This window comes from Elephantulus edwardii, unplaced genomic scaffold (assembly GCF_000299155.1).
Source record: "Elephantulus edwardii isolate Elephantulus edwardi_28Jun2011 unplaced genomic scaffold, EleEdw1.0 scaffold00077, whole genome shotgun sequence".
In the NCBI taxonomy this organism is placed as follows: Eukaryota; Metazoa; Chordata; class Mammalia; order Macroscelidea; family Macroscelididae; genus Elephantulus; species Elephantulus edwardii.
The window spans coordinates 12,944,131-12,963,390 of record NW_006399827.1 but is presented as its reverse complement, the minus strand read 5'-3'; the positions used below and the strand labels follow the sequence as shown (position 1 = coordinate 12,963,390).

The 19,260-nt window shown below is 37.7% G+C and overlaps 1 protein-coding gene and 1 pseudogene across 2 annotated transcripts in view; both read left to right on the top strand.

Annotated features, from left to right (window-relative positions):
- Positions 1-387: 387 nt before the first annotated feature.
- LOC102862427 (F-box/LRR-repeat protein 20-like) overlaps positions 388-19,260 on the top strand; it is a 46,960-nt gene continuing 28,087 nt past the window's right edge. For both annotated transcript variants that reach the window (XM_006889379.1, XM_006889378.1), the window contains exons 1-2: positions 388-449; positions 15,692-15,746. In XM_006889379.1, the coding sequence (XP_006889441.1) occupies positions 388-449; positions 15,692-15,746 (117 nt within the window). The remainder of the gene's footprint in view (positions 450-15,691; positions 15,747-19,260) is intronic.
- Positions 3,912-4,737, top strand: LOC102856741 (annotated as a pseudogene).

The following is a 19,260-nucleotide window of genomic DNA, read 5'->3' as shown; positions in this document are numbered from 1 at the left end:
CACCCATTATTATCAATGCATCTTGATTGCATGTTCGATCTATCTCCGACTGTAAAAGTTGGTAGAAATCATCTATTTCTTCTTCTTTGGCTCTGGTTGTTGGTGCATATATCTGAATGATGGTGGTATTCACTGGACTTCCTTGTAAGCGTATGGATATAATCCTGTCACTCACGATGTTGCGCTTCAAGATGGATCTAGAAATTACTTTTTTTACTATGAAGGCACACAGTTCAAATCCACCAATGCTCTGCTGGAGAAGGGGGAACAATCTCCTCCTGTACCAGTCAGATCTGATTTGACAGTACACATACAAATAATAATAATTTAAAAAAAAATATTAAACAACACTTGACCCATCATAACACAGTGATTCTGTTTTTGCAGATGTTCTCAAATAGTGATGAAGCTGTAATCAATAAAAAACTTCCCAAAGAACTTCTATTACGGTAAGTCTATGATTGCTGATTTATGTTGGTTTTTTGGTATGTATTTATTGCCTAAAATTATCTATTACTTGTATGTGTATATATTTGCTGACACAAATTTATTCTGTTACATTAATTACCATTATTAATAGTAGTAGTCCATGTATTATTAACCCAAAAGTGCGACCTCTGGTAATTTGAATCCACTAGCAACTGTAGAACGATGAAGTCTCCTGATGTGAGTCCTGAATACCTGCTGGAAAGTTAGCTGAGAGTGTGTTTTGTGTTGATGGCAATGAATTGAATTTTCACTATACTGTATATTAAATTTATTGATTGTTTTTGTGAACTTTCAAATTAGTTGATAGGCTTCATATGTGTGTATGTGTATATATAGTAACTAGACTATTATCAGTTCTTTTGTTAAATATACTTCATATTTTTTAGTTATGAATCAAAGTATCTGAACAGTTTTCTCTCTCCTAATCTATACCTTTTGGACTGCCAAATGAACAAATAAGTCTTGGAGAAAGTGCAGCCAGAGATGCATAAACTTGGAGGCAAAGATGATAACGTTTCATCTCATACTTCAAACATGTTGCTAGAAGGGACTATTCTTTGGAGAAGGACATGGTGCTGGGTGTGAGAGGTGGTGAAGGACTGGAAAGACACTCAGGTGGATTGACATGGAGCCGCAGTGCGAGGATGGCACAGGATAGAACAGTGGTCAGATCTATTATTCATAGGGTCACTTATGGTACCCACAACAACCTCACAAAAAGATGCTATTCTTTTTTCTTAATATTTTTAGTCACTGTTGATAATTTTACTGTAATAACTGTGGATGAGCTATGTCTGTCATGGCCAAGACAGTTGTCATTGTTCAGGCTGAAGAAAATTCCTGTTCCAACCAGCTTTAGTTACTACTGATCATTGTTAAATCTCAGTGACTTTTTCCTTCAACCATTACATAACTGTCTTCCAGGCAGTGGTTCAACTATGGGTCTCTTACACTTAACTTCTCATTCTTTGATGTAGACTAAAGGATAAACTCTTATTTGATGCTAAGGACAGATGTATAAAATATCAAGCCTGATCATTTAATTAATTTTTTAAAACTTTTATACAGATGTGGCATCATCATTGTAAAAAAGAGCAAGAGCTATATGAGATGGCCATATCTGACCTTTACCAGTTTTACAGAGGAGAGCTGTCCCCATCAACAGCACAAAACCAAATCTGTTAGGCATTCTTCGTAACTCTTACTTATCCCAACACCAGTGCTATTGCTTTACTGGGTCCAAAATCTGCAATAGCTCACAAACCATATAGGCTACAGCTTCAAAAATGTGCTTAGAGGTGCCTCAGGCTTCAGCCTCGCTTTATTTAGCCTACTATTACAAAGCTCTCAGTCCTTCTAATTACGGCTCTTCTGTCCCATTTACTACCCCCGAAATCTTCCAACAAATACTTCTGTGCTATAGCAGTCCAAAGGTGTGCCCTCAGGCTTCCATTGTGACTGATAATAGGTGCTGCACCCTAGTCTGACTGGTGCAAAGATCTCTAGCCCCAATGGCTGTACTACATTTTTTTGCTTCTTTGTTGATGGAAAAGATCCTCCTATTTTGCTGGTGGATCTTCTCAATTGAATGGCAAGACTATCCCGTCCCCTTGTGGATAGGCTAATGCTTCCTGTTAACCTATTACCCCCTATCCACATGGCAGAGTCAGGCAATGGCTAGGAAAGCCATTTTAAACAAATACCATAATCATGTTAATCTACATCTGATTGGCGAAAGCAATTCACATGTCAATATCATAGTTTATCATCATAGTATCATAGTATATCATAGTTTAATATCAATAGAACCAGAAATGATGGCGGGGGGGGGGGGGGTTGTGGGTGGATATATTTGGGAATAGTTCTCTTTTTTTTTAATTTTTTTTTTATTTTATTATTTTGTGAGTGTGTGTGTGTGTGTACTGTCAGATCGGATCTGACTGGTACAGGAGGAGATTGTTTCTCCTTTTCCAGCAGAGCATCTGGATTTGAACCGTGCACCTCTGGGATTGTAGTCAGCTTCTTGCCACTAGGCCACCAGAGCTCGCCGGAATAGTTCTCTTATGAAGTGCCATCAAGTTGACTCCAACTCTATTGAAGTGCTTTCTTTCTGGCCCTGTGTCAAATACTGAACAAGTATTTTATTGACAATTTATCACAGGTACTCAAAACCGTATATAGAACTTTTTCTCCTCAGTTCTGCTTCTTCACCATAATTAATGAAGGGAGTGACAAAATGTGTACTACTACTGTGCATAGTGGAGCGTGGTACCATTCTAGGTTTTAGAAGCAGGCAAGATTAGGAGTATTTGACTCCTACTGTAGGGTAGTGAAATAAATAGCTCAGACTTCAGAAGCAGGAAAAACAGAGATTGAAGAAGGAAAATATGTGTCAGACTTGTTAAGTTGGAACACGATTGCTGTTTTCAATAGAGAGGTCTGGAGTTGTGCTGCTTCTGGTGCTTCTGGTAATTTGAATCCTCCAACCATTCTGTAAGAGAAAGAGTCAGTCTCCTCCTGTGTGCCAGCCTTAAAAAACCACAGAAAGTTAAAAAACCACAGGAGTTGGTTCTGCCTCGATGGCAAGGAGTTGAGTCAAATAATAAAATAATACAAAGAATTTGAGTTTACCTTTCATCCAGTTTCACATAGGGTTAGCAACCTGTATAACTCTGCAATATTATTATTAAAATGAGGAAATTAACTAATAAAATTTCATCATTTATCCCATGAATATCTTTTTATCCATGTCAACACTTTTATCAATAATTTTATTCTAATTGATAGTGTATTATATTGGAACTTGATGAACATCTTCAGGTTTGATGAATTAACACATTGGCTGTAGCAGTGAGCTCAAACCTAGCAATTGTGAGGATGGCACAAGACCAGGCAGTGCTTGATTCTGTTGTACCTAGTCAGTCTGAGTCAGAACCAGTGTGGCACCTGACAACAACATAGTGGACTATACCCTGGCGTGTATTGTAGAGTAAATGGAATAATTTTTAAGCTAAGTGTGAAAGGTAACTACTTAACAGTATTTCTCTGGAAAATTCTAAACAAACTATATCAAATGTGTGTAAAACATAGGCTTTGTTAAACAAAACTCATGAAAACCAAATTGGAAAGAGGTTTTCTTGATCACTTAGAGAAAGAATAATGAATCCGTTTAAATACTTGTATAATAAATCTGGACATTTGTAATTTATTGAAATGCATAGAGTGAATTCCCAGAAAGGGCTTGAATTTGAATTAACATGTCCATCTAGTTCAAGGCTGGAAACAGCAAATGTCTCTATCAAGGAAAATTAGAATTCTTCATTAGAAGAATAGAAAAAAGGTCGGCTACAAGCCCCACATGTGGCGGAGCGGGGCGAGACGTGCTGCACATTGCGAGTGGCGAGTGGCTTGCTGGCGCCAGGATGAACCTGACCCCGCCGCCCGGGTCCCCGCGGCCCGGCTTGGCTGCGCCCCACAGGGGCCCGCCGACGATCTTGCCAGTAGTGGAGCTGAACGTGGAGGGTGAGTTCTACACCACCACAGTGAGCACCCTGAGAAAACTCCCGGGCTCAAAGCTGGCAGAGATGTTCTCCAGCTCAGCCAAGGCCTGCATGGATTTGGAGGGACACTATTTCATTGATCGCCCAGACACCCATTTTGGACCCATCCTTGACTTCCTGCGCAGCGGGCAGCTACCCACCCAGCACATCCCTGAGGTGTACAGGGAAGCCCAGTTCTACGAAATCAAGCCTTTGGTCAAGCTCCTGGAGGATACTCCGAAGATCTTCGGAGAGCATGTGGCTCGGAAGCAGTTTCTGCTGCGGGTTCCAGGCTACAGTGAGAACCTAGAGCTCATGGTGAGCCTGGCGCGCAGAGGCCATAGCAGCCCGCAGCTCCAGAGTGCTGGTGTGCGCGGTGCGCAAGGAAGAGGATGCTATGCACTGCGTTGATACCCTGTGCACCCTGGAGGCCAACAAGATGTCATTGGTCAAGTTCTGGCCCTGGAAGGCTGCGCCAGACATCAAGGACCTCCTGGACTGTGTAAAGATGGACATTGAAGCCAAGGGGTACCAGGTATCTTATGAGTACAACTCATACCGGGGCAAGGCAGTCAATTACTTCTATACTTTCCTCTTCACCTGGTGTGATCCCTGGATTAGAAGTGGGAGCTGCTTACTGTGGACTCTGGTGGGACTTATCAAATTAGAAGTTATAATGAAAATCCATTTCCCCAACTTGGTCTTTTAGGATCCTTGCCCCCAAATATTTGAAGATTTTCCACTCTTGAAAAGACTTCCCCTTGATTGCACCTTGCCCCATCATACTTGCCTAGTCGAATGAAGGTTCAGCCTTTTCAAGTGCCTTATGCCCTTCTTTTGAAGTTCAGTACCCAGGCTGAGACAGAAGGTTTCAAATGACAGAAGATAACAACAGGACAATGACACAGGACACTAAGAGCCTAGATAGTCTGACTTAAGAATGTAGTCTTCCGAGCCATACCTGCAGCCCAGCTGGCTCCTGGTGCAGTAATTGGCTGGCTAGCTCCATAATGAAGATGATGCCAAGTTATTACCTGTAGGAGATGGTGCTCAGCTATCCATTATACCAGATGCTGTTAGTGTTGGCAGCTCCAGCTTCACGTCTAACCCAGGGCTTCCCAAAGTATGGTCCCCAAATCCCTGGATCAGCAGCATTTGTGTCACTTGGCAACTTACTGGAGATACAAATTCTCAAGCCCCGACTCTGAACCACAAATTTTAGGGGTGAGCCCAGCAATCTGTTTTAGCAAAACGTCCAAGTGATTTTGGTGCACTCTCATTTTTGAGACTTGATTGCTCTAGAAGATAGCTTCCCTCAGCTAATAGGAGCTGCCTTGTTTACAGGGCGGTATGGAAACAGGTCCCTTGCCTCAGGATGAACCAATTCAGGTGAAGTTCCTTTTGTAGAGCTCTTCATGAATCAGGTTTTAGTCAGTTTTTGCCTGTAACTATGTTCGTGCTCTCCCCTGCCTATTATGGAGGCCAACCATTCCCATTTGTTCAGAACATAGACTTCGAGTATGAAAACGAATGTTCCAGGACCTATACCCATGTGTCCCCCACTTTGATTTTACATTTTCTTTTCTAGGAGACCCCTTCCCTAGTGACAGATCCTGGAAATAATATCCTACTTAAGAGAAACTATTGCAGGTGAAGGAATCTAATTTTGCCCTCTGTGATAACCACTATCTTGATCCAGTCCATTCGACTTACCTTTACTACACCTGCTATAGTCAGTCAGTCCTGCTGGTGATGCAGTTAAGAGAGTTGCCCTGCTAACTCACTTCTCTTGAAGTTCAAAGCCACCAGATGTTTCTTGTAAGAAATATGGACAGGCCCCTCCTACATGATTCTCAGCTTTGGAAACCTGCTGGAGGCTCAGATATTAGTCAGACCCAACTTGATGGCAATGAGAGAGAGAGACCTATTATTCCTCTGCTATATCTCTGTGGCTTGTTTCAACCAAAGTCTCAAAGTAGCTTTCCTGTGGTTGGAACGTAACTTCTTTTTCTAAATTTTATTTGTCATTAGTTTGCTTACAAAGTTTGTATACATTGTGTTTCACACTATTCTTCATTGACATGATATTTCATACAATCAATCCCATGCATTATGTTTTATAAAATCAGTGGTGATTAATTTTATGGAACTCAACTTCTTAAGGATACTCTTAGTTTTTAGTATCTTGTCACTGCTTCAAAGGCTGAACTGTTCTGTCCCATCAAGTGGAAATGACCCACAGATTATCAATCCTCCAGTGGGTTTTCAAAGGCAGTTAATTAAATAGGGGGAGATTGCCCATCTTCCTACTGTGGAGCAGCTGATAGATTCAGCACGTGTAACTTTGTGTTGACAGTGCACTTCCTTACCAGTAAGCCGCCAGAGTTCCCAATATATAGTCTTTAAGTAATTCACTTCATCCTTCTTGGATTCCAGGTTTTGGACTGTTGGGACATTCCTGTTCCCATGTATTTAATATAATGTCCTTTGTTCTTAAGAAAGAGTCTTAGTCACCAGCCTGTGAGAACTCTTTCATGGTTCTTTTTATTGCTAGACTCTATCTTGGTCTCAAATAAAAATGAAAAGTCTCAACTCTGGTAAGACCTATTCTTCCTAAGAACTAATACCTTGATAGTTATTCAGGTTTTGTAAGACCACATATAAAGCACCTTAGTACCTTAGAATCACCTGGGGAGATTCAAAAGACTTCATTATTGAAGCTGTACTCAGACCACACCCCAAATAAATTAGACTTTCCAGGAGTCAGGCAAAAGATGTTTGTGTTTTAAGTGCAGTTAAGTTTGAAAACTACTGCTGTATCCCATTAACTTAAGGCCATTTCCAGCTAGTTCTTTGATTTATACCAAATTAAAGCTTATCTCTCGGGTTTCTCCGCTCAGCTGAACACATCATTGGCATTTTTACTGTTTCAATAAATAATTTTTCCTTAAAAAAAGGAAGAATAGAAAAAAATCCCCATTTTGCCTTTTTTCTATTTTAACATGTTTTTATTTCTAATTTTCCTTTTAAAAATAATTTCGTACTTCAGATATTCCAAAAATAATACAAAGTATTTGAGTATACTCCTCATCCAGTTTCTCCAAGGGTTAACATCTTACATATTTTAACAATACTGTTATCAAATGAGAAAATTAACATAGATCAAATACTATTAACTAATAGAATTTCGTCATTTGTCCCATGAATGTCTTTTTGCTTGACTGCGAATCAGTCTAGAATCATATACTACATTAATCTTAGTTCTTGAGTCTTTCTGATCTTGATACATTTTAAGGATATTGATATTTTGAAGGAGGTTCATCAGTTTGTCTCTATCTGATGTTTACTCATGATAAATTCAGTTTACAGTACACATTTAAGCAAGAATACTACAAAAATGATTCTGTAATGTTCTGCTGTCTCTCAGTAGTAGTTCAAGGAGGCAGTTTCGTTTGGAATCCGTTTCCTTTTTCCACACTGAGTCTGCATTTTTCTATTGCAGACTCATGAAGGCTTGGATGTCCTTTCTATGGAATTCATATAATGTCTATGTTTTAGCTGTTCTTAAAAAAACACAGTTTAAGAAAAAGGATACATTTGACTGGATTAGGTTTCAAGTTATGTACAAAGAGAAAAATTGTGTTTGTCAAGGCCATACGATTTCCTTGTCTGTGCAAGGCCACAGCTATTTACCAAAGAATTAAGTGTTCTTGTTTTCTCTTGAATAATGATTCTCCTCCTTTCATTTGGAAACAGACTTTATTATAATGGTTTAGCAAGCTGGAATTGACTGTTTATATAATGTGAAATTGAGTTAGCAAGATTGACAGTACCCCTATTCAGAGCAGGACCATATGCATTTATTTAAGGATACCTCTTGAAAAATGAATGTCAATGTTTATAAGACAAAGACTCTTGTGTGCTTCTAGAAGCTGCTGTAAGTCTCTTATTTCTCAAGACTCCTTCTGTGGATCATTTATATTGATAACTACAAAATTACTTCAAGTGGTAAGACTTCTTGAGATCACACATGCCCTTTTTAGATAAAAGACAGAGTGTACTTGTATGATAAAGATTATTATTATTATTTATAAGTTTCTGATTTTTTCCCCCATTTGTAAAATACTCGAGAATATTGAATCATGAGTACAATGTGATAAATATTTATGTATGAGTGAGTAGGAGATGAACTTTTAAATTCAAAAGGAATGAATACCCTTTATCAAAAGGGGGTGGAGAGCTTAGAAGTCTCTTAAACTGTTGGTGGAAATATAAAATGGTGTGATCACTGTGGAAAAACAATCCGATGTTTCCTTTAAAGGCTTAAAATGGGAATATCATTGACCCAGAAATTCTACCACTAGGTTGTATACTAAAGAAATAAGAATACACTTTGAAACTATGGTTCTTTACAATTGTTAGGAGCCATCTCAACAGTAGCAACAGAGCACGCTTTCTCTAATCAGTCTTCTATCACATTACTAAAGTAATTCTTTAAGTGTTCCTCTAAAACTTTCTCACACTTGTAGTTCTGAGATATTGGAGATTCCACTCCAGACAGATGCAAGTATATATAAAAATTATGTTTATATTTTAGATTATTACTGTGAATAACATTTAAAATACTTAAGAAATATTGTAAAATGTAGCACAGACATAAGGTGAGCACATGTTGGGAAAATATCACTGATAGGCTTGCTCAAGCCAGGGTTACCACAGACCTTCAGTTTGTTGATTTTAGCTTGGTTGGTTGCTTGGGGTTTTTTTAACACAGTAAAGCAAAGGACAGTAAAATGAAGTACACCTGTATGCCACCTCTCATCTGTCAGTATACTATACTGTGTTGGCTTGCATATTGCTATGCAGCTGATGTTTCAGATACAATGGGGTCACACATGCTGGACAATTTTCCAGCATGTTTCCCCAGAGCTCTCAGGCTAAGACAAAGTAGGGGCATGACTGGCTATCCTTCTAAAACAGTAAACTGTAAAACCCCATATATATAGCAATAGAACATTATCTGATACAGTACCAGAAGCCCTTTAGGTTGAAGGTTGTTGTGCAGAATACAACTATGGAAGAGCTGTCTCTTCAAAGTAATTGTTTTGTGAGCTCTAGTGGCCCAGTGGCAAAAAGCTGTGCTGCAATTCTGAAGGCACGTGGTTGGAGGCCACTAGCTAATCTGCTGGGGAGAGATGAGCAGTCTCCACTGCTGTTAACACATTGCCGCACACTTTTAAATTGACGGCCGTGCTTAGAAACACATTTTGCTGTCATTTGCGGCAACATGTTAACTGCCTCTGAAAACCCACTAGAGGGTCAGCTGTGGGTCTGTTCCGACTCAGGTACAAAGTAATTGTTGTTTTTAGGTGCTGTTGGGTGACATCGATTAATAGCCACCCTATAAACAACAAATCTGAACCTGCCTTGTCCTGTGCCATCCTCATGACCTCTATCATGCTCAAACCTATTGTCGTAGTCACTGTATTCCATCTTTTTGAGGACCCTCCACCTTTCCCATAATGATGTCTCTTTGCAAAGACAACCCTCTCTTGACAGTGTGCCTAAAAATACAGAATTTTATCATCTGTAAGGATGATGTGGTTGTACTTCCTCCTTTTCTAGTCCATAGTATATTCAGTACTCTTCTCCAACACCAGAGTTCAGATTCATGAATTTTCAAATTATTTGCTCAGCAAATAGGTATGGAGAAAAGATACAACCTTAGCACAGAGTAGTGTACCCTAATGACACATATAGAATATAATTTCACCCAGTGAACGATGTAGCATGACACAAAATGAGCAGCACACCGTTAATAAAAGCAATATAAAAAGAGGAAATAGTCAAAAAACAAAATGGAACACATGAAGATTAATATCCTAGGTATTAGTGAGCTCGAATGGACTGGTATTAGCCATTTTGAATCAGCCCAATAACTGTGCAACAGAACATCAGTTGTTCATATATGAGGTCAAAGTGAAGCTGAAGAAAACTAAACATAAGAGCAGGAGAGCAGAAATAAAACTTAGAATTTATTCTACCTGATTTTAGAAACTGTTTCAAGAATTTGATGCATTAGGCACTAAGGGCCAAAAACCAGACAGTTTGTGGGACAGCATCATACATGGAGAAATCTAAAGATTCTAAAAATCTAAAAATGAAAAGTCAAAAATGGATGTCAGAAGGGACTCTAAAACATGTTCTTGAACATAGAGAAACTAAGGAAAAAGAAATGATGAAAGAGAGCTGAACAGGAGATTGATTCAGAGGGCACCTCTAGAAGACAACTCAAACTCCACTATAGTGCAATCAGTTCTGATTCATTATGACCCTCCTTTGAGTTTTTAAGGCTGTAAAAGTTCTTTTTTTATTTTATATTACTTTTTGTGTGTGTATCGTCAAATCAGATCCAACTGGTACAGGAGGAGATTGCCCCTCCTTCTCCAGCAGAGCATCTGGTGGATTTGAACCATGTGCCTCTGGGATTGCAGTGCAACTTCTTGCCACTAGGCCACCAGAGCTCCCTTAAGGCTATAAAAGTTCTAACAGGAGAAGACAGGCTATCTTTTTCCACTGGTGCTGCTGGTAGATTCAAACCACCAGAGATGGGCAACCTTTAGTTTAGCAATACAGCTCTCTATAGGCTACACTTTTGTGTTCCATTTGGAACACAATATAGAAATGAAAGATGTAAAGACCTGGATTTAATAAACCAAAACCAGCTGAAAGAACTTGAGAAAAACAAAAATTAAAACCTTGAATTAACAGTATACTAAAGGATTCTATGCATTGGACTGTGTGGATCACAATAAATTGTGGTTAACCTTGAGGAGAAAGGAAATTCCAGAGCACTTGATTGTGCTTGTGTGAAACCTATACTTGGACCAGGAAACAGACCTCAGAACAGAGCAGGGAAACACTTCATGGTTTAAAATCAGGAAGGAAGTGTGTCAAGAATGCATCTGTCTCCATACCTTTTCAATCTGAATGCAGTACAGATCATCTGGGAAGCTGGGCTCTTTGAGGAGGAATGTGGCATCAGGATTGGAGGAAGATCATCAACAACCTGTTATGCAGATGACACAGCCTTGCTGCTGAAACTGAGGAGGACCTGAAGCACTTGCTGCAAAAGATCAAGGACTGTAATCTTCAGTATGGATTGAAGCTCAACATCAAGAAGACAAAGATTCTTACCACTGGGCCAATTGGCAGCACTGTGATGGATGGAGAAGAGATTGAAATTGTTAACAGAGTGTGCTTGGCTCTGCAGACAACACTCTTGGTACTAGCAGTCAGGAAATCAAAAGATGAGTTGAATTAAGTAAATCTTAGCAGTTACTTGCTATGCATCAGAGAGCTGGATAATGACTAAGGGTGACAGAAGACAAATTGATGCCTGTGAGTTGTGGTGCTGGAGAAGAATCTTGAACATAGCATGGACCTCCAAGAAAACAAATCTGTCTGTCTTGAAGAGGTTGAAACCAAGTATGTTCTTTGAGGCTAGGTTTTGAAGCTCTGTCTCACATACCTCACTTATCTGTGCCAAGAAGTTTGTCATACCTGGCCAACTGGCTGGAGGATTAGACAGAAGGGAGGCCATATCCCACTTCAAGGGAATTTGTGCAAACTAGACTGATCTTACGAGAAATTCTAAAAGAGTTTTTTGGACCGAGAGTCACCACTAACAGCACTCTGAAATTAACATACATGGCAATATCATTGAGAAACTGACCCAGATACAAAAATACACATAGTAGACATATGAGACTAAAAACAGCACATTTGAGGTATCAGTCAGCTAATGGTGACTACTACAAAGCAAAAAGAGAATAAGAGTAAGCATTGTCATCATGAAAACTAGAAAAATCATGGTATCTTAGAACTAATAAATAATAGCAATGTAGAAAATGGATTCACCTACAGGACATTATGCTAAGCAAAATAGGACTGTTAAAGTGTGTTGTTATGAGATATTGAGTGGGAACCAAACCATAGCTGACCCTCCAGTGGGTTTTTATAGTCAATCACACAGAAGGAGATAGTCCATCCTTCTTCTACAGAGCAGCTGGTGCCTTTGAACTTTGTGTTTTTGGGATTGGAGTACAGTTTCTTGCCACTAGGCCACCAGAACTCCCTATTAAAGTATAAAACCACTGATTTTTTTAAAGCTAAGGAAAGGCTTATACCAAGATAGAATTAATTTAGAATGGTTACACAGAACGGAAGCAAAGGAAAATGGGAATAAAAATTGATACATCATGTAAAAAGGGAAAGGCATTATGCAACATATTTATCAGACATTGTAATTAATGGATTATAGTAATCTATTTTCGTTAACACCACCACCAACAACATTTTAGTTAATATAAAAATGTATGAATTCTTGAATGAAATTTTAATTAAGTGTTTACACAACACCGTGTATAGGAGTGATATAATGAAAACTAAGTTTGTTTTAAAAAAACACACAAAAAAAGCAGTTGAGATAGTACATTAAAACGATACTACCGGAAATTTAATTCGAATCACAAGAGGCTATGGAATAAAGGGTATCATTGCTGATGTCAGATGAATCTTAGCAGAAAGCAGAAAATACTAGAAAGATGTTTTATTGACTGTGCAAAGACATTCAACTATCTGATTTTTTTAAATTGTGCATAACATTGGGAAGAATGAGAATTCCAGGATACTTAATCATACATTTGCAGAACCTATACATAGACCAAGAAGCCATAGTTTAACAAAAAAAAAGGGTAATACTGCATGTAAAATCAGATAAGTTGTTCATCCAGGTTGTATCCTTTTCCCATACCTAACCAATCTATGCCAAACAAATGAGAAATTGAACTCTATAAAGAGAATATGTGTTTAGTAAATGATGCAACTTTGCTTGCAAAAAGTGAGGAAGACTTGTAGGTGCTTACTGAAGAAGATATGAATTGCACTACAGATATGAATTGCATCTCAACATCAAGAATAAAAATCCTTACCACTGGACCAATAGGCAACATCATGATAAATGGAGAAAAGAATGAAATTTCCAAGAATTTCATTTTACTTAGATCTACAGTCAACACTCATGAAAGGAGCAGTGAAGGAATCAAGACTTGTTACATTAGGAGAATATACTTTCAAGGACGTCTTTAAAATACTAAGAAATCAGTCTATTCAAGGACTGACCAGACCTGAGCCATGGTATTTTCCATTGCTGAAAGATAAGAGCTAAGAAGAATTGATGTCTTTGAATTGTGGTGCTGGCAAAGAGTAATGACTGTACTATGAATTGCCCCAAAAATCTGTCTCAAAAGTGCAGCCAGGTACTCCTTTGAGCAAGGGTGGTGAGACTTCATCTCACACACTTTGGGCATGTTATCAGGAGGGCCTGGATCATGCTCCAAAAAAGTAGTTCAGTAAATGAAATGCCACCTTCTATGAGATGGACTGACCCAGTGACTGCAAGAAGCTTAAAGAACAGAAGTGGTGAGGATGGGACAAGGCAGTCTGTTAGTAAGTTGGACACAAAGGCTAACCTTACAAGTTTGCACTTATTTTGTATCTACTTCCTGCTCCAGACTATGCCACTGCACAATAGCAAGGACCTAAATGTGAAAATTGAAAGGTGGTAAAATATATTTTGAATTAACACTTAAAACACCTGGTTCTATATTTCTTTCCTTTCTGGCAAGGTGCACAACTTTTAGAAAGCTTACCTAGCATGTAAATAAACTATCCTTTCCTTTTTATCCACCCATTTTGTCTCTTAGAGAAAGCAGGCTCTCTAGCTATCACTGTAGATTTTATTTGTATTGTAATTGTCAAGGCTATTGATCAGGGACTTCCTCTGCTGGTGACTTGAGATTGCAGTTATACCTAACCTGCCCCCTGTGTTGCCACACAGCCCAGCCTATCCAACTCTTAATCAGTTCTTTGTATGGACCTTTGTAACTGTAGCAAATCAGAACATGTCAGCATTTACTGTTGTTGTTGTAAGATACCACTGAGTCAGCTACAATTTGCAGAGACCCTATTAAGAAACATCTTGGAAGCAAATGTGTAAGAAAGCATTAGGGCAATTTCTTGTAAACAAACAACTCAGTTGCTGTTTTTCTTACATCTTAGAATGATTTCATCAAATGCCATTTCTGCTTGAAACCTGAAAATATTTACCAAATGCACACAACTTTTTTTAACAAAAGTTATTTCAAGTTCCAAAATGTGAGTGATCACCTAGCAGCAATATTTGGTATGTTGACAAGTTGACAAGAAAAGCTTTTTTACAAAACCATAGAATAATAAATCTAGCAAGCCTTTATGCATCTCTGATTCTTGATGCCCATTTGTACAGAAATCTCCAGTTGACTGAAAGCATGTCATAAAGTTCTTAAAGCCCAATGAATTTTAGTCTAACTATCTAAAACATGTTACATTGTACCTTTCCCCCATTTGCAGAAAAGCTTAATTTGTTAGTTTTAGAAAGGTTGCTTCTCAGCCTCTTTGTCCACGTTTCCAAAGTTGAAGAATGTGGTCATTGATTAAAAGAAGAGAAAACCTCAAAAAAAAAAGTTTATCAAGTGTATTAGCAGAGAAAATTTGTTTTACTTCAAAATAAGTATTTGACCTTTGTAAAAGAGTGAAAAAAAAATTTGTACTGCAATCCCAGAGGAGCATGGTTCAATCTACTAGATGCTCTGTGGGAGAAGGAGGGACAATCTCCTGTACCACTCAGATCCAGTTTAATGGTATACACACAAATAATTTTTAAAAAAATTAGCATCTTTTTCTAACATTGATAGTTTTAATTTTTAAAATTTTTTCTTTTTTTAAGTTTTTATTTTTTAAATTGGGATTAATTATATTAAAATCTTAGTTATTACATTATTAATTTGTCCTTATGTAATATAATTTTATCATTCTAATGATACTTCCCCTTAGGGCATTTCTTTTTATATTTAGATTTCGGAAAAATTGATTCCTTTTACTTTTTTTTTTTTTTTAATTCCTTTTACTTTTATAAAACTAAATCCATCCAGGCCTTGCTTCCAAGTTTCCTTTCAGGTAAAGAGGTACATCCTTTTGGGGATATAACTTTCTAATACATCTATCATTACTATTTTACTCTTAAAAAATATCAATAAATAAACCCGAGTAGCCTACCAAAACTCCCAAAACCTAACTATATCCATTCTTGTTGTTATTGTTATGTGCTGTTGAGTTGCCTGCGACTCATAGCAACCCTATGTACAAAAGCTCTGAAACCTGCCCTGTCCTGAGCCAGTCTCACTGACTCTAACACACCTACCCCCTTGCCCTAGTTACTGTATCAATCCATCTCATCTGAGGTCTTCCTCTCTTGTGCTCTCCCTCCACCCTTCTGAGCATGATGTCCTTCTCCAAGGATAGGTCCTTGCTGGCCACTTGCCCAAAGCATGTGAGACAGAGTTTCAATTAGGAGTCTTTTTATCATTCATTGTACATAAGTATGTCAATAAGTAAAATATTTCTTAGTCCTTTTATGTTTCATATGGTCAGTATTTTTAAGTTAAATGTTTTTGTATGTGTGTGTTGGAAAGAATTTCGGCTCTTTTGGATTATGTTAATCAGTTATTTATAGACAAATAAGAAAAACTTTATAATAAAGTTTGTCTCTCTTTTCTTTTTAGAATATTCTCTTTTCTGGATGTCGTTACCTTGTGTCGCTGTGCTCAGGTCTCCAGGGTAAGAATAGTTGGCATGATACAGAGGTTAATCCTTCTTGACATTAAGGATGACAGCTTCTGTATAGTTCACTGTCCCTTTCCTTCAGATATTACTTGGTATTGGGGGATTACTTTTTGTTTCAAAGAATATTACTGAACCATGACATAGTCGATTCTATGTTGTCATTGTTGGTAGGTGCCGTCAAAGCAACTACAACTCCTAGCAACTCTCTGAATAACAGATCTGTTTGAACTTGGTCCTATCCTGTGCACTGCTAATCATTTCGTATATACTTGAGCCCACTGATACCCTCTTGTTGAGGGTCTTCCTCTCTGTCTGTTATCCTCCACCTTTTCAAGCATGGTGATGTCTTTTCAAGGACAGCCCCTCCTAATAACATGCCTAAAGTATGTGAGGTGAAGTTCACCATCATTGCCTCTAAGGAGCAGTGTGGTTGCACTTTTTTTAAGACATATTTATTCTTTTGGTAGACCATGGGATATTCAGTACTCTCTCCAGCATAGTCTGTAGTATTTTATAGTGTGAGTGCTGGTGGGTGGTATTATAGTCCATAGGGAGGTGTGCTATTAACCAAAAGGCTGCACCTCTCTGAAGGTTTGAATCCACCAGTATATCCTTGGGAGAAAGATAGCCAGTTTCCTCCAGTGTGATTTTTTTGAGAACTTGATAACTCTGAGAAACTTACATAAGATAAACAGAGAACACATTTTTACTAGGGAAAAAAGAAAAGCATTAAACATACAAAAGCATAGCTCAGAATTATAATGAAATAGTGTTTTAATTATGTATTTTTAGTTGAGATCTTAAATTTGTGGTATACTGTTAGGAGTTAAGAGTTTCTTAGTATATAAAAACAATGTAATGTTACTCTTCAAATATAATTAAATCAAGTCAATGTTTTGCAGGAAAGATAGGGAGATGAAGCAAAAGATATTTTTGCTCCCTCCTCATTTTAGTGGATTTTATACTAAATTTTTCCCACATACATAATTTGATTTTTTTAAATTAATTTTCTTTGCCTTTTAAGTCTGTCTTTTTTTTTTTTTCAATGACATATCACTTGGAATTTGTTCTAGGTTCCTTAGTGTAGAATATTGAAAAACTTTGTATTGTTTTGTATTTAAGGCTGTCAGTAATGTTGACTTTTATACTGGCAAATACATATATTTAATATCCAGATAATCTTGGCTTCACTTAGCATAGAAATAATAGAGTGGACAGAAGGAGGTAGGGAGATGGGAAATCACTCCTAGGTAATAGTGAGTCTATAATAAGTACTAAAGGTAATGATTACCTTAGCTGACCCACCAGCAGGTTTTCAAAAGCACTAAATCACATAGGAGGAGATTGCCCATTTTTCTCTTATGGGACTGCTGGTAGATCCAAACCACATAACTTTTGAGTTGGTAGCGCAGTTCTCATCACTAAACTACCAGAGCTTCAATATTAACAGCTACTGATCTAAAATAGAGAATACTGGTTTCTGGAAAGTTATTTATGAATCATTTTAATTAGTCTAAGACATATATAATGAATAAAAACCTGAAATTCCTCTATTTTTTAAAGCAATCAATAGCTTTTTCTTTGTCCATTTGTTACCAGATACTTGTTAGGAAGCTATTGTGTACCAAATACTGTTGTAGGTGCTGAATATGTAATAGAGTTATATCAAAGAATGCTACTATCTGTGTAGGTGGACACAGAATCTGTGTATCCCTTCACCTTTACCACTCCAGTTTTAAAAATCAAGTCCTTAGGGTAGGAAATTAAAAATTTCACCCTATTTTACCACCTTTAAAGTTGTTTTGAGGGAGCTGTGGTGGCCTTGTGGCAAGAAGCTGCACTGCAATCCCAGAGGTATGCGGTATGAATCCACCAGATGCCCTGCTGGAAAAGGAGGGGCAATCTCCTGCTGTACCAGTCAGATCCGATTTGACAGTACACACACAAGGGGAAAAAAACAAACTTGTTTTGGCATCTAAAACAAACCCTACAAATAGCCATTGAATTGTTTATGAACTTCCCTATAGGATTTCCAAAGCTGTGAATTTTTACTGAAGCAGACTGCCATCGTTCTTCCATTGATCAGCTGATGGGTTCAAACTGCAGCATCTAACAACAATAGCAAATTTGTATCTCAGATGTTTTGGAACCAACCAGTTATTTTTTGGTTTCTTTAAAAATGATTTGGGGGAGAGGGTGGGCAGGGAAAAAAGTGCAACAATGAATAATTAGAAACCCGAAGTCTCTAAACTTTCATTAAAATTAATTTAAAAAAGAGAAAGTTATTTTGCTATAATTAACATTTTTGGGAAGTAATTCCCACAAGAAAACAGTATTACTAATGTGTAATAAATGTATAATAAAATGTTAAAGCTTCTGTGTGACTGATGACTTGGCTTATACCGCATTCTCTGCCTGCTCAGCTTCATCTTTGGGTCTTTCATCTAGGGACTTTTTCCTTCTGATTGTGGTGTCTTCTAAATCCAGATTTCTCAGTAAATCCGTTAAGTTGCACAGCCGCAGCCAGAAATGTGTGTGTTTTCACCTAAAAATGTTGACTTAAGTGAATTTAATTGTTGTTTCAAGAGATTTCTCTTCCCACTAACATAAAAGTGTGGAAAACACAATACCAGTATTTATTAAATCTGGTTAGTTGATATGTCAAAAATTTAAAAAAATAATTTGTTTACTTATTTTGAAAGCAGACACTAAAGAGGAACATATCATTCCTGATTTTAGTCTGAATTCTACATGTTCGTTGCTTAATGGATAAAGTGGTATAAAGAAATTAGAAGATTAAGGAGATCTGGTGACTTAGTGGCATGAAACTTTGGTGCAATCCTAAAGGGATGCGGTTCGAATCCACCAGCTACCCTGGGGAAGAAAGATGGGCAGAGATCTGTGCAATTTACTTCCTCTGAAAACCTTCTAGAGTGTTAGCTTTCAGTTGGTAATGGTCTAGAATCTTGTTAAATGCATCGTCCTTAAAATATTTTTCTTATTTTAATCCAAATATTGCTCGCTTACCCTTTTGCCTCTGACATTCTTTCTGTATATGTGATGATTATCTTGTGTATTGCAGAGTTTCTGAGAAAAGCCAGTAAGTACAGTCAATATGTAATCCATATTTTCATTTATTGACATAAGTAATACTTTGACTTTATAATAGTCTTCAGGCACTTAAAATTTTGTAGGCAACTTTTTTATTATTATTAAATTTTATTAGTTTTAATGAACTTTTACAGGGATTTTGGGTTTTCATTCCTTCATTGCTGCACCGTTCTCTCTACCCTCCTCCCCAGTTAGTTCTTCTTCCCCCTCCCTCCGAATGTCTGTTTTAATTATCCAGTTGCCACAGTGCTTGTCAAAGCCATATACCATTTGACCCAGCAATTCCACTCCTGGGAATACCCTGAAGAGACCATACCTGACATCCAAGCAGATATATGCACACCCATGTTTATTGCAGCTTTGTTCACAATAGCAAGGAGTTGGAAACAACCTAAGT